Here is a 15,568-nt window from a genome sequence, read left to right on the forward strand (position 1 = left end):
GTGGTTCATGGTAAACAGATTCCAGTCTTTTGGGGGACTTGTAAACCCAGACTGTTTGAGTTGCAGTTCTTTGTCAGATCTTTCTTTCTGACACAATTGTTTCAGGCTTTTCAAGTGGCATCTCGAGTGGCTCCTTGCGGAAAACCAGCAGGGTAGTAGCCAGCAAGCTGGTCGCCTGTATGCAGGGAGATGGTAGCGTGCATGGAGCTGTGCTTTATTTCCTCTCTTCCATCTGGGCTGTTTCTGTTCAATATGCTCTACCAAAGGCTAGCAGCCTGGTTGTGTTCTCGTTTGTAGGCTGCTCAACCTTTCACTTAGGCTTAGGTTTGTCATTCCTCAAGGAGAAGCAGTTGTGTGAAGGGTCATTTTGTGTTTTAGCCTGCAGGGTTATGAGTTTTGAGTCTCTGAGTTGAATGTCACGTAACACTGAAGGACTTTAAGGGTTGTTGTCTTCAGCTTTGTATCCAAGTTAAGATGGCTTTCTAATTTAGAGAGTGGAAATTTGCATCAGCTCAGTTGGAAGCCTTCTGGGGTCGAGTGAGGGACTGAGAATATCCTGAGGAATTTTCAGTTAAAATCACCATCAGAAAATGTCAGTGCATAATGCAAGCATTTGGATGCCCTGTTTTCCTTGAGAAACTTGGCATGAAACCCACTGTCTGTGCGAGAGAGTAGCTAGGAGAGCATCTCTGGGTTTGGCATAGAGCTGATCGTTATCTAATGACATTTAACAGCATTTGTAATTTTACATTTGATATGTGGAAATTTTCCTAATAGGGATCTATTTGACAGATGAAATACTTGAAGTGGGTGATTCAATGAAGTCTCTGGTTAAGTGGGACCGTCACTGGAGCTTAATTCCTTGTTGATAATTCACTTTGTTCTTGCCAGTGTGGGTACTGGGTACTGGTGAGGTCACACTGTCAATACTGGGTTCAGTTTTGGACCCCTGCAAGAAGGACATTTAGGGGCTGGAGCATATCCAGTGAAGGGCAACTAAGCTGGTGAAGAGTCTGGAGAACATGGCTGGTGAGGAGCAGCTGAGGGACCTGGGGTTGTTTGGTCTGGAGAAAAGGAGGCTGAGTGCAGACCTCATTGCTTTCTACAAATTCTTGCAAGGAGGTTGGAGTGAAGTGGAGGCTGGTCCCTTCTCCTTAGCATCAGGTGATAGAACAAGGGGAAATGGCCTGAAATTGTGCCAGGGGAGGTTGGAGATGAGGAACAATTCCTTTCCTGCAAGAGTGGTCAGGCACTGGAACAGGCTGCCCAGGGAGGTCGTGGAGTCACCATCCCTGGGGGTAGTCAAGAAATGTGCGGCCATGGCACTTGGGGATGTGGTTTAGTGGCCATGGGGGTGTTAGGTCGGTGGTTGGACTGAGTGATCTTAAAGGTATTTTCCATTGAAAATGATTCTGTGATTTGAAGTCAGAGTCGATTTTTGACACTGAATATTGATATTTTGTGCTCTTATGCAATTAATTTTTTGATGGAGGTAATGTAGACACAAAGTAGGTGCCTGTATTGTCTTTCTGGTATTGTTTCCTGTAAAGTTTGGTTAACAGTTGTGGATTGTCAAAGTGGAGTGTGCATGGCATCTTGGCTTTATCTCTTCATACCAGTTTCTCAGGTTGGGTGACAGCAACTGGGCTTTGCTGCTCTTCTGCTCTCAGTGAAGGCAGTGACCCCACATGATACTTGGGAAACATTTTGAAGAGCATGCTCAGCTTTCCAGGTTTCATGGCAAGAAGAGCTGGATCAACCCAGAAAGTGAGGAAGCTTGGAAATGGCATGGAAATGTTTCATCATCAATGCTGTGAAAGGCCTTTTCCAAGATAAATGATGCAATTGTTCCATGATCTGCAGAGGGAAGCCCTGCAGAGCTGCTCAAGGCTATGTGCTGGGCTTCTCCAACATGGCAGACATGGGGATCTGTGTGTTGGGCAGTGGTCACCTGGCTGGGAACTCCCTTTGAAACAGTTCTGCTGGTGACTTACCCACCTTTTTTCTTGTTGTCATGCTGTCACCAAGCTCAGGCTATGCTGTGTCTGGCTGGTCCCAGCCTCTGTCCAGGCACAGCTGAGAGGGATGTTACACCCAAGCCTGGGCAAGTCTGTGGGTGTAGACTGCCCTGTGGTGCCTCCAGACTGCTCAGGGAGAATGCCATGAGATGACATGGCTGAGATGAGACTTGTGTCACATCTACTCTTGGAGCTGGCTGCCCTGGCCACTGGTAAATGGCAGCTGACTGTTCAAAATTACCCTTGCTTCGAGAGACATTTTGGTACTTGGGAGAAGGTGTCAGATCCACCCCTCCTTGCTGCTTCTGGTTTGAAGTTAATCTTCAAGCAAAATGAGAGAAAAATATTGCAAGTGGTATTTAAATGACTTTTAACCTCATCTGTGGAGTTAATGCAGTATTCTCAAGGTCATCCTTATGAGAGGTGTGCTGGTACTTTGTTTGGTTTAACTTGAGGTGGTTTCTTGAAACCAGGGAAGAAAAAGTGGTCTCTTGTCCTGGCTTTCCTACCAACTTTTAAGAGGTGAAGATGAGTATGTACAGTGGTGGGGGTTGCAGTTTCCAAATGTGAGTCTCCAGCTGGCTTCTGAGGTGGGTGACAGCTGCAGAAATTATGACCAAGTCTGTGTTAGGTTTGGGCTGTGATTTCACTTTTGAGATTAGATGATAGTAATATTTTAGTGAGCAAAATTCTGAGCGTGTTTGGGAAATTTTTGCTGTGGGGTGTTAGAAGTTTTTGTCCTTTCAGTACCTCTAGGTGGATTCAGTGCCACAAACTTGACCCTTCTGAGGTTGGTGTCTACTCCTCCTTCTCAGCAGGGATTTTCAGGTTGCAGACCTTCCCGAAGTCCCACACCTCTTGCTGAAATGAGATGTCAGGAAGGAAGGGAGGAGCATCCTTATGAATCACGTTGCTTCAAACTGTAGAAATGAACTTTTTGTTTGAGTCTGGAGCAGAGGGGGCTTCCCCTTCCCCCTGTGCTGGCGTTGCCCCTGTTTGCGATGCTGATCATGCTGCTGCCCGATGCTGCAGAGAGCCTGTGCACCAACAGACAGAGATCTGCAGGAGAGCGAGCTGTCATTTAGAAACATATTTAAGGAAGGATTATAAACCAGCTAAATCTGAGCGGCTGCAAATAGGAGATGACCTTTCCCTGCTTAACACAACAGTTGAAGAAAGATGGTCAGGGTAGCACGAAAGCGATGGCGAAATTGAATCCATGGTGCCTTTTTATTGTTCCTTCTGTATTGCTGGTGCTATATTTAGAAGCTTACATCACTTCAGGGATGATGACAGTCTCTGCCCTCCCTCTCCCTCCCTCTCTTCCCTTAGGATGGATCATGTTTTCATACTCCTTATGAGTCCTATAGATCTTTGGGTAGGATTTTTCTGCAGCCTGTTAGGAGGTGCTGCCGTGGGAAGCAATGTGCGTGAGGATGCGATGGCACCACGTAATGTCACCCTGAAGGGGACTGGGAGCTCAGGGTGCTCCTTTCCCTGCCTCTGCTTCCTCAAAGGGTCAGGAATAGGGCTGTATTTTTCTCCCTTTTCTCCTTTAAGCAGGAATTCCTGAGAATCCCTAATGAGGGGCTCTCCTTGCCATGAAAATACAATGATTGGTTTATGATGCTGATGTGAAATGGTGAGGAGAAACCTTTGCCAGTGACATTGAGGAAGCGATGCCAGCGTTGCAGGGTCTGCATCCAGCTCGTGCTGCAGCTGGCTCTGCCTCCACCACCCCATGCTCCCCATCGCCTGCCTCTCCAAAAGGATGGGAAGTGCTCAGATGGATTGAGATCACCTCTTGATGCAGGTGCCCTTAATACTAAAATATTTCTGCGTCCCGCTGCCGTGTTTGGCAATTCCCCCTCGCCAAACTGCATCAAAATGAATTATTTTAGCCCGAAACAGCTTTGGCCGAGCGTGTGTGCTGACAGATTGCTTCCCAGGCAGCTGGGCTCCTTCCCCAGCCCCCACTGTTGGCTTCCAGTCAGGATGCTGTGCTCAAAATGGGGGGAAGCAAAAGAAGGTACCTGCTCGTAGCTGAGCTCTGCCGCAGGGGACAGCGTGGCAGGGCACAGCGTGGCAGCGGTCGCCTGGCTCTGAGGACAAAAGGACAGAAGTCTTCGAGCCCAACCCTCAGAGCCAGGTCCCTCTCTGCCTTTTCAGGCAGTGCCGCGATCGCTTTGAGAACGGGGCTCGTCCTCCCCGCCGGCTCTGCACAATGGGCTTTTTCTTTCTGTGACTGATCAAGGAAAAGTGTAGTGACAGGGACCTTCTGCTGTCAGCTGCACAACTTCCATTTGTGGTGGCCTTAAATAGGGGAAGGCTCCAATCCTGCCTAACTGAACGTGTGTTTAAATTATGAAAGGCCTCGCTATCCTTTTAAAAACATCCCATTTTTCAGTGACTGGCTCTTGTTAGACAATTAGAAGGTGCAGATTTATTTAACAGTCGGGAGGATTGAGGCAGTGTTACAAGGGGCTGGTGGGGGGCATAAAGGGAACGATGCATAAAAATGTCTGGAGTGCTATTTCCAGCGTGGGAAGAAATCAGCATTAAGAAACAAAGACCACCTTTAATTCAGAGACTGAAGACTATAAAGGGATTTTTTTTTCTCCTTAAAATTCTCTGAAAACTTGGAATCTGCCTTAAAATGAGTCCAGTGACTGACTGTGATGCTGCCTGATGCTGCAGTTTTCCACCAGTATTTTCATCATGATCACTATGGAGCAGCCTTTATATCAGGTTGTTTGTTTGTTAATATTCCCCCCCTCTCCCCCATCTCTGTGTTGCTTTGGTTTTGAGATTTATCATCAAACAGGCAATTTATCAAAACTTACAGCCTTGTGTTGCAGGGAAGCGGAGCTGCAGAAATGCAGCATTAAAAAGAACCACCCCCCAAACAAAATGAAAAAAAGAGCAGAGGGAGGGAGGAAGGGAGGAGGGGGGATGCCCCAAAAGCTGGGGTGTGGAAGTAGGTCAGGTTTCCCCCCCCCTGCTCCAGGGCTGTGCAGAGCTGTCTGCAGCCCCCCCCTCCTCCCGGGACCACCGCCGCGCTCATTGGCAGGACAGCCAGAGCGATGATGTCATCTTCACTTAAAGGCAAAACTAGAAGGAAATAGAATTGGGTTCCCATTATTGAACTGGTGTTTACAGGAGTTGTGAAATAATGGCATCCACGCCAAAATCCTGAGCAGGTTTGGATCTCCTGCACAATGCAGCGGGGTAAAAAGGCAACTGGGAGATGAATATCTGCCCAGCTAGCCCAGAGATGGAGTTTGTTGCTATCGGCATGCATGCAGGCAGGGAGAGGTTTCCTTTAGCTGGGTGGTTTTTTTTCTTCTCTCCTTCATAGAAATTGTGATGGTGGGAACTAAAATACAGGTAACACAGCATCAGGACGTGTTTGGATGGTCATTGCTGCAGGGGATTTCTCAGGGTGGTGTTGGATTCAATGTTTAAGGTGCTTCTGAAGACAATTTTGGGGGTTATTAGAGAAGATGGAATGCAGTCAGAGGCAAGGTGAAGCTGACAGCTCTGAACCTATTGTTCAGTATTGAAACAGCTGTTTGTGTAGCTGGTGGTGTGCTTTTAAAAAATCTGAAGTAATTAATCTGAATTCTGTCAGCTTTTAAAAATCCAGTAGACTTTGTGGCTGCACGTTTTGCACATGCAGGGGTGAAGTTCAGATTTCCCTTTATGTTTATGTACAAATTAAATCCAGTAATATTTATGCAGCCTGGTTGCAGCTAATATTATTTTCATTGCTGGATAGAAGTTAAGTAATCAGACATCAATACCTTTTTTTTCTTCTTTTATTTTCTTTCTTTCAAGACAGTTTTGGAATGTGCTAGGGGAAGGTTTTTTATTAGTTAGGTTCCTGTCACACCTTGGAAAGGATTCCACTTCTGGATGACTGCTGCAAGGAGCTGTTGGGTTGAGATGGGGTGGGGTGTTCCTGGATTCCAAAAGATGTGATGAGGTGGGACAAGATGTCCTGTTGGTGCAACTTGGCTTCCAAATAATGAGAATCATCTTGCACATGCTCCTTGGCACAGTGGATGAAAAAGGGCCTTCCACGGATTGCCTCAGGCTACCTGAGTCCACATTCAAGAATAAGCAAAGAAAGAAAATATAAAGGGATTTTTGGCCCTCAATGCCAGCAGGCTGCTCTTGGAGGCTTCTCTTCTCTGCAGGAGCTTTGGCCACCAAAGGCTAGTTTGGTTTTGGAGAACTACCCTCAAGTTTGCTGGGAATACTGAGAGATACGGCAATGAAAATTCTTTCCAAAGAGAGGAAACGAGACACAGTGAGTGCTCCTTCTTGCAGATGAAGTGAACGAGCCAGGGTACTAAATGATAGCTTTAGCAGAGCCAGCACCTTCTGTCCCTCCCTTTCTCTTCGTGCTTCCCTCCCTTCTTGCACAGGAGCAGAAGTCATTTGCCTTCTAGGAATTGAAAGTGTCGTGGCAGTCCCAGCTCTAAGGTGTGGGATCTCATAGGTGCTTCCCCAGAGCAGCTCTCCAGCAGGCTGGGCTGCCATCCAAGACACTGAGGTGCTTGCAAATATTTCATTTTTTTTTTAGCTGCAAAAGAAATGATAAAGCTAAATTGCTGCAGAATTCAGGCAGTTTTGGTTAGAAACAGAATTGGTCTTGATTGAGGGGCGGGGGGTGGGGGGGAACCCCACCCACCAAAACTTTTCACTTGGTTTGAAAGCCATTGAAATGCTGAGAATTCTGCACATGATGAGATTTATTTCTCATTCTAGACAGAAATCTCTTCATGAGTGTGCAGGAGGGGATGAAATGTTGAGGTTCTTGCGTGACAGACACATAAAGGCAGAAATGATTTTATTGTGAAGCGATGCTGTGCATGCTCGTGAATGCAGGTATTTAATTAGCCACTTAGAAATTCAGATGCAAAGAGGAGCAGTAATCCACCCAAATACTGCTGAAAGCCTTAATAGATACATGAAACTAATTTTTAAAAAAAATGGGGGGGGGAAGGGAAGGGAAAGAAAGGATTCAGAGTTGCAGTGTATGGATGAAGAGATGAGCAAATGCTCTAAAGCATAACATGGAGCAGGGGTGTTTTGCTGAGCAGTTGTAGCGAGATGTGTGTTCATATTAGGTCAATAAAGATGCTCTGCTGGCTGCATCTGCAGATACAGTAGCCAATTGATCTAATGCAGTTTCTAAAGGCTTTCTATCCAGGTGATGTCATCCTTTTAGCTCGCTTCCCCTCCCACTCTCTTTCCTCCTTATTAGATATTTCATCTTGCTGCGGAGCATCCAATCGATGGGAGCTTCTCCTGAGGGAGCTGCTGAGAAGCGAGCAAAGATAGTAGGAATTAGGACTCCAGCAGACAGGCTTGCTGTAGCCATGGACCTCCTGTTTTCTTGGGCATTACCAAAATGTTTTAATTGGAAAAGCTAAGGCGTGGATTAAGCAGGGGGATCGGACTGATGCATTAGAATACCAAGCAACACTGCAGAGTTGTAAACTGCATTAAAAAAAAAAAAGGAAAAAGGAGGAAAAGGGGAGGGGGGTGTGTGTGTATGCCTGTGCAAAAGAGAAAAGGGTTTGTATTGCAGAGGCTTTTAATGCATTCCACAGTGCAAACCTGTTAGAGCATATATCCTGGAGCTACCGTCCGGAGGCTAATTCAATTTTTGCAGTTATGATGGACAAGAGTATAAAGAAGAAACTTTAATATCCGGGGTGTGGGATCCCTGAATCCTTGAAGATGCTGAAGAGCTTCTGCAAAATGCAATCTGCAATATGAATGGGAAGTTTCCGAAAAGTGGACTCGAAGATAAGCTGCTTGCAAATGCATTTTTGTGAAGGGGGGGGTGGGAAACAAAAAGGAATTTGAAGAATCAATACCTTACCTCTTCATGTGCTGTTGCTTTAACCTGCAGTTCTAATCCATTTCAGAATTAATTGCAATTTTTAGCAGCGCTTCTTTTTCGGTCCGTGCCTCTTGCCTGGGGTGGGGGGGGGAACGTCTGGATATTTGTCTTTCAGAAACTAGGAAACCTTTTTGATTTGAATTGATGTGCTTGTTAAAACTGGAACGTCTTGGTAGGGATTGCTGCTGCTGCTGCTGCTAACTCACTGCAATACTGAAAAGTACTCAGAGAGGAAGCTGTAATCAAATTCAGTGTGAAATTCAAGCCTGAGAAGTTGCATCCGTGTGCATTTGCTGCTTTGCTTTAAGAATTTGTGAAGAGAATCCAGAAGGAATTTTACTCCCTGTTTTTTCTTCTGTGGCTTTTACTTGAAAAGAAGGAAACTTTTCCCCCCCACCCTCAGCCTAAGAAATGGCTTTTCTTGTTCGCTGTTATGCCAACTGCCTGCAGCCCTGGGCCTCCAAAGTAAGTAAGATTTTGTCTGTGCTGCATTTCTCTGACAGCTATCGGCGGCCGCGGAGCCGTCCGAGTGTTCACTTCTCAGGCTCTGAGATGCTGTACTCTGGCTGTGCAGGGGCTCTTCTGGTGGAGTCATTGCCAAATGGTTAGGAGGGGAACTTTCAGATCTGGGAATTTATTTTATATATGAATAGCTTAGAAATTAATGAGAAGTCTTTGAAAATGTCTTTTGCTTCTGAAAAGTGTAAGTCTTGCTTATTAGCCTATTACCACTATGGTACTGCTGAGGTGTAACATTTATTTTGACTCCTTGCATGTATTCTTAACTTAAAAATGCTGCTCTAGGAACCCAGTAGTGTTTGAGTGTTGAGGCTGTAAAGAAACGGCACTGCTTGTTTCCTTTGTGCAGTACTGTGCAATTGGTTAATTCTTTAGCTGAACTGTGTCATTGCAATTAAAGGACACAAATTATTTTTGTCTGGCTGAAGAGGTAGCATGTTGGAAAAACTGGGGAGGGAAGGGGGGATGAAACCTAGAACATCTGAACAAACCCACCTATTGAGATAAAAACCTTGAAAGGAACTGAAAAATGCACTGTTTGTCAGACTCTTACTGTTTGATGTGCTCAGTCAGAAAATGATCAAGTTGCTGGTGTTTTATTAATGCTACTGCCAGGAAATCACCTAAGATACAAGAATTGTTTTATAAATCCAAAGCCAGGCATACATTTATTATTGTTTATTACAAGTCTGTATTTATGTTGCAGCTCATGCAAAGATTGTGCAACTTTCTTGCCTGTGAAAGGCTGCGTGGTTTGGAGGCAGTCAGCAAAACCCTTCTGCTGATGACATCATGGGATACAATATTGACTTTGGAGCAAGAAATTTGCTCTTGACTTGGGTTTCAAGAACCTCATACAATCTGAGTGACATAGTGGTGTGGGGGGGAACAAGGGACAAACACAGTCCCTGTACAGGATACTTTTCTCTCTTTGTTTTTTATTACTGATAAAAGGGAGAGGGCAGCTCACAGTGTGTGGGGGTGAAGACTTTATGTCTACAGATGCCAAAATTGGTGTTGAAATTCATGGGTATATGTGTGGTGGAATTCTGGCTGCTTGATGTGTGTTGAGTCCATCCCAGCACTGGGTGAAGCAGAGCTGCAGGTCCTCATTGCCTTGAAGGGCAGATGAGCTCCATGTCTTGTACCAGGTAATTGTGGCTCCTCACCTTAGAGCTCCTGCTGGCCATCACTGGTCTCCAGTGTATGTGTTAACTTTCTTGCCTTATCCCTTCCTGCTCTGTAGATACTAAATACCAAAGGATGAGTTTACTTCAACTCAGCTTCCCTTCACCTCCCTTATTACGGAGATCAGGACATGTAACAGTGCTTCAAAGTGGGAATGCTTAGTCACCTTGGCACTTGAGCTGAGAGTGCTCTTTCCTTGTAGAGTTTGGGCTGAAGTGAGAAACCACAAAAGAGAAACCCTGTGCTCAAATAAGGGTAAAATAATAATAATAATAATAATATAAAACCAAAGAAATTGTGAAGGCTTTTGGCCCCCTGTGTCTGCTCAGGATGATACCCGGGGGATTGCTGCCCTACCAGCCAAGCCATTTATTCTCTCATTTGCTATTCACAAATGAGTGGGTATAAAATGTTGGGGAGGGGGAGGTTTGGAGTTTCTTTTTCTTTCTTTCCTTTTTTTTTTTTTTTTTTTAATGCTTGATGAAAACCAATTAACTGGTTTTACATTCCAATCCATAACTGCAAGTTGTTTTAAACCACAAAAGAAAAAGCACCTTTAGTCCCCTTCTGGAAAACCTCACAAAGCCTCTAAAACTCCTACGACCCTCCCCTCCAAACTTTTAAACTCATCTTTTCATGATGTTCTGCCACTCTGAAGAGAAATGTACACAGAATTATACACACCCATGAGCTGAATTATCTCTGAGTTTATTCCATTTTTCTTTTTACCTGGGTTTTGTGCCACAAAACTGTTTCTATACTGGTGTCTTATAAGAAGCAAAGCAAAACCGATGTCAGATTTTTAAGTGTGCAGGTTTATAACTTTTAACCTGAAAATGTCAAGTATTTTATGGTACTGTTTTGAAACTAGAGCAGGTTCTTACCATGGAGTTGAAAACATCTGACTTTTAATTTGCTTTCTCAGTGATTAAATTAAACATTTCATAGATCTAAGCAGGTACCTGTCCCAGAACCTTTTTAATTTGTTGCTTTTAAACTGGTATAGGACAATATTCCACAAATGGGCTGTTGACTCAGTTGTAATTATAGCTGTTCTGAATGTGACAGTGTATAATGATACATCTATTTAATCAGAGCACAATGAAGTCATGTTTTGTGTGACTAATCAGAAAGGTAAACTTTCCTGAAGGTAGAATACCTCTGAAGGTCAACCTTACCCTGAGGAGGTTAATTTATGTGGTTGTGGAATGACCCTCAGGAGGGTCCAGCTTTAGTAGCTCCATCACCTCCCAGAAGATATTCCCCGAGTATAAGGGGATGTCCACCCCTGTTTGCATTGCACACCCCCCTCATCTCCCAGAGGCTTTGTGGCTTTTGGCATCCAAAAGTAAAAGGGATGGAGTATGAGTCTGTAAAGAATCAATGCAATCTATTTTCTTGTGTGAAGAACTACTGGAAAGAGGAGAGCTTGGAGCTTTGTGGGTTTCTGCAGTGCACCTGGAGATGAGCTGTAGGAGCCTTGCAGCCTGTCCATGCAGGCTCTGCTAGAGGTCAACACTATTCCTCAAGACTCTGCTGATAACTTGGCCATGCATCCAAGAGAAATCACCAGCTCCTTGGCAGGAAGATGATGGTTGTTCCTCTGTCAGTTGTGTCTGGGGATACCAGCACAGGGGCTAAATTGCATGTCGTAAGAAGTGGTCCCTGCCCTGGGGACCGGCTGCTTTCTGGAATGACAGACTGCAGAAGATGAGATAATAGATGCAGGCATCCTCACACAAACATGGTGACTATGATAAGCAGTGAGGAGTGTGGCGAGCAGCAATCAAAGCAGAGCCAGCTGTCAGGCCACTGAGACTCTGGAGGAAGATGAAGGAAGGGAGAGGGCTTTGCACGGGTTCTGTGCAGGTCTTCTTCCACAGACTGCCTGTATTTGTGAGCGCAAGAGGCATTCAACTTCTATGAAGTGAAATTCCTCTGATGCTAGTGTGTATTATTTTGCATATTTTAGAGAAAAAAGCCCCACTAAAATGGTAAATAATTCAAAGGTATCTGGGAAAGCTTCTATTGTCTTTATGATTCTGATCACAACTGTCTTGGTGTCTGTTAAATTGTCTGTAATGCACTTTGTGGTATTAGACTCTTAAACATGGATGGGTTATGAAGTCACTGTGAAAGAGAGCTCTAAACGTAACGATTTAGATGCAGATAGTTCTCCTCTAACAGAAATTTTATGTGCAGCCTAACAATTTCTCAGGCCCAGAATCCATCCTCAGTTACCTTGTTGGGGTAGCAGGAGGGACTGATAGAGGAAAATAGGGAGTGATTGGGTAATGTGTCCATAGAGGATGTTCAAAAAGGGATGCTTCTGGAGATAATGTGCTTTTTTTATAGAAAATAAGAGGGTTTGAATTAACATTTAAGCTTCTAAAATGTTTTTTTCCTGAAGGAAAACAGTTTCATTTAAGATCCCAGGTGCACATTAAACTTGTCTTACAACAGTAGGCACTAATTTATTTTCTCCAGGCTTCTGTGCTCCTCTTATCTTTGTGCTGGTTAGATAAAATCTAATAATGCTGAGCATAATAACAAGATACACTGGCTCTGTAGAACTTTGTGTTTGGGTTAGAGCAGAAGACTTGGAGTCATTTTTCAATCCCATTTCTATTTCTGCCGTTGTCTCCCAGGGATGTGATGCAAGTTTTAGCTCTCGGTAGCTAAACCCAGGGTAACATCATCTTCTGTTTCCAAAGGGCATCAGTTTAATTTCCAGGATCTTGAGTTGAAGCCTTCATGCAATTTAAAGATTTTCTTTCAGCTCCTCAGAAGAAAAACAGCTTGGATAGTGTGTCCTTGATTTGATTCGATGTCATCCTTGTCTAGTTTGCTAGTGCACTGATACAGAAAGTGGCCTTGGTAGTGTGAGTTTTGAATATTTTCAGTGCAAATAGTGACTTTGCTTTGTTTTTCCTTCAATTTTGACAGCATCTTTTTCCTCTTCCTAACCTTGACTCTCCCTCCATTCTTTCTCCATTACTGTAGCTTGCAGCCCAGTTTCCAGCATTGTGGAGCTCCTGTCATGGCTCTGAGTGGAACCTGTGGGGTGCTCACTGCAGGCACAGGCATCAGGTGATTGCTCTGTGAGCTCCTCTCTTCTGGGTCCTGATGGTTGGTTCTCTTCTATCCTGTGAACTGTGGTGTTCATGGTTTAGTGCTCTTTTGAGTTTTGGGGAGTTTCAGCCAGCTCCTCAGTATTTCTGGGCTCTTCTGTTTCATATTACCTGATCTTTTTCCTCTGCATCATCAGTACAGGAAGGGGACCGCCTTATTTCTGCACTGAAATTGATCTGTAGGAGCACAGCCCTTTGGTTACTCAGTACTCTGATTCCTGGGTGCTTAGAGAGTGAGTGCTTGGGCTGGCAAATTTTCCTTATAGAAGGAGAAAAACTTCTTTGTTGTGAGGGTGCTGGAGCCCTGGAGCCGGCTGCCCAGCGAGGTTGTGGAGTTTCTTTCTCTTGGAGAAGTTCCAAACCCCCTCGGACATTGTGATCCTGGGCAAGACTGCTGTGGGTGACCCTGCAGAAATGATCCCCAGAGTTCCAAACCCAATATGTTGGGATTCCTTTTGCTTAGTTAAAAGTTCAGCTCTGTTTTCTGCAGCAGCTTGCAGGACAGTTTCTGTCCAACTGTTTGAATGTACTTTTTACTTGATAGTTTCTGGAGAGAAGAGTGCTGTAGTAAGCTCTGTGTGCCAGTTACTCTAGAAAGCTAGGATTTTCTTCCCCTGTGGTAAATGTTGAGGTTAAATGCAAGAACACATCATACTACTTTCTAACAGACAAAGCCTTTTCCTGCAGTATTGTTTTCAGGGGAAACTGGCTGGGAACAAGCAAATAAACACCTATCTGTTCCTTGATTTCCTCTTAGACTGTGTTTGTTTTAAACCCGCTTTGTTACAATCCTGCTTCCAGCTGCAGCCTAGCTCAGGACCACCCTGTTCTGCTCCTCTCACTTCCACGAATGCATTTCTTGATGAATACAGAAAGAAAATGTAGATGGGAGATTGGTGCTGCTTTGTGTTTATCAGCACATACAGGATCGGAGGGCCTCATTACACAGCCCTTGGCTCGGAGGTAATGTGTGGCTTGGCACTGCTCGCGGCATTGTCGTGCTTGCCCTCCTAGGTGCATCCTTGGAGCCCTTTTGTGTGCATCTTCATGGCCCTGGTAGGTGCATCCCTGGAGCTGATTGTCACTTGCATGTCATTAGAGTGAAGTGAGGTTGTAGCAGCCTGAGGATGTATGAAGAGGGACTGTCATCACCATGGTATTTTACCAATCGGTGTATATAAGAGTTTATAAATTATTCAACCCAGATGAAACTCAAAGCAGATTTGGAATTTCACGTGCCCTGCAGTGTTATCTCAAGATGAGAGCTCCCCAAACGTCAGGCTGCTGTTGCCTGCCTGCCTGCTGGATTTTTTAATGACTTGTGGAACTTCAGCCCAAACTCTATAAGGAAAGAGCACTCTCAGCTCAAGTGCCAAGGTGACTAAGCATTCCCACTTTGAAGCACTGTTACATGTCCTGATCTCCGTAATAAGGGTGGTGAAGGGAAGCTGAGTTGAAGTAAACTCATCCTTTGGTATTTAATACCTACAGAGCAGGAAGGGATAAAGCAAGAGAGTCAACATGTACACTGGGGAGTCACCATCACTGGAGGTATTTAGAAAGAGACTTGATGGGGTGCTTGGTGCCATGGTTTAGTTGATTAGATGGTGTTGGATGACAAGTTGGACTTGATCTCAAAGGTCTCTTCCAGTCTGGTCTGGTCTGGTCTATTCTATTCTATTCTATCATCAGGCCAGTGATGGCCAGCAGGAGCTCTAAGATGAGGAGCCACAATTACCTGGTTGAGGACATGAAGCTCATCTGACCTTTAAGGCAATGAGGACCTGCAGCTCTGCTTCACCCAGTGCTGGGGCAGACTCAACACACATCAAGCAGCCAGAATTCCACCACATGTTCAGCTATGCCATTGATTCTGGCATCTGCAGGCAAGCCCTGGAGCCCAGCACCTTCAGCTTCTCACGGAACTCCTAGCATCCCTCACTGCCATCACAGTTTTTCTACTCCCCCAAGTCCTTCTCCTTGAGACTGCACTCAAGCCACTCCTAGCCCAGCCTATATTTGTGCTTGGGATTGGCCTGACGCAGGTATAGGACCTTGCACATGGCCTTGTTGAACTTCATGAGGCTGGAGCCCACCTCTCAAGCCTGTCCAAGTCCCTCTGAATGGCTTCTCTTCCCTCCAGTGTGTCAACCAGACCACACAGCTTGGTGTCCCTCACAAACTTGCTGAGGGTGCCTCAATCCCACTGTCCATGTCACTGACATAGACACTGGTCCCAGTACCGACCCCAGAGAGCCACCGCTTGTCACTGGTCTCCATTTGGACCTTGAGCTCTCTGGTACACCACCAGGCTGTTTTTTACCACGGGTGCCTTTCTGAAGCTTGGAAGTTTCCACTCCTCCTCCAAAGCAGAGATGTTTGCGTGTCAGGCGCTTAGTGTTATCAGGAGTTAAGGCATGGCAGTAATCTATAATTTAGACATAAGAAAACCAAATTAAAATTGCATTACGTGTGTGGTTTAAGGCAACACCAGAATTGAGTTTGAAATTCTGTCCTCGTGTCACCTTACTTTAACTAAGGCAACGTAGCACTTCAGAGGGTTGCATTTTCTACGCACGAGAGGAGCCGTGAAGACCCAGAAGCTCTTGCTGGAGGCATGCAACAACCCCTGGGGATTTTTAATTCTTTTAAAACATTTTTTTTTTGTTGTTGTCGTGGTGTTTCCTTATTTTCTGGGGTTTTGTTGTAAGCCTGGAGTTGTTTTAAGAAGACTCAAGCGTAGTTTCTGGCACGTTGCAAGGCTGGAGTGAATGGTGTCAGCTTGGCCCTTATTT

The 15,568-nt window shown here is 45.0% G+C and overlaps 1 protein-coding gene across 9 annotated transcripts in view; it reads left to right on the top strand.

Annotated features, from left to right (window-relative positions):
- Positions 1-15,568, top strand: part of RAPGEF6 (Rap guanine nucleotide exchange factor 6) — a 149,981-nt gene that overhangs the window by 68,307 nt on the left and 66,106 nt on the right. For 2 of the 9 annotated variants that reach the window (XM_068158205.1, XM_068158214.1), the window contains exon 1: positions 4,748-8,400. The exons of the other annotated variants lie outside the window; for them this stretch is intronic. In XM_068158205.1, coding sequence (XP_068014306.1) covers positions 8,347-8,400 — 54 coding nt within the window. In that variant the 5' untranslated portion in view covers positions 4,748-8,346. Of the gene's footprint in view, positions 1-4,747; positions 8,401-15,568 lie in introns of those variants that run through there. 9 annotated transcript variants of the gene reach the window in all.

The sequence above is a fragment of the Melanerpes formicivorus genome, unplaced genomic scaffold, assembly GCF_026170545.1.
Source record: "Melanerpes formicivorus ecotype bairdi unplaced genomic scaffold, bMelFor1.0.p_v2 SCAF_2, whole genome shotgun sequence".
NCBI lineage: Eukaryota > Metazoa > Chordata > Aves > Piciformes > Picidae > Melanerpes > Melanerpes formicivorus.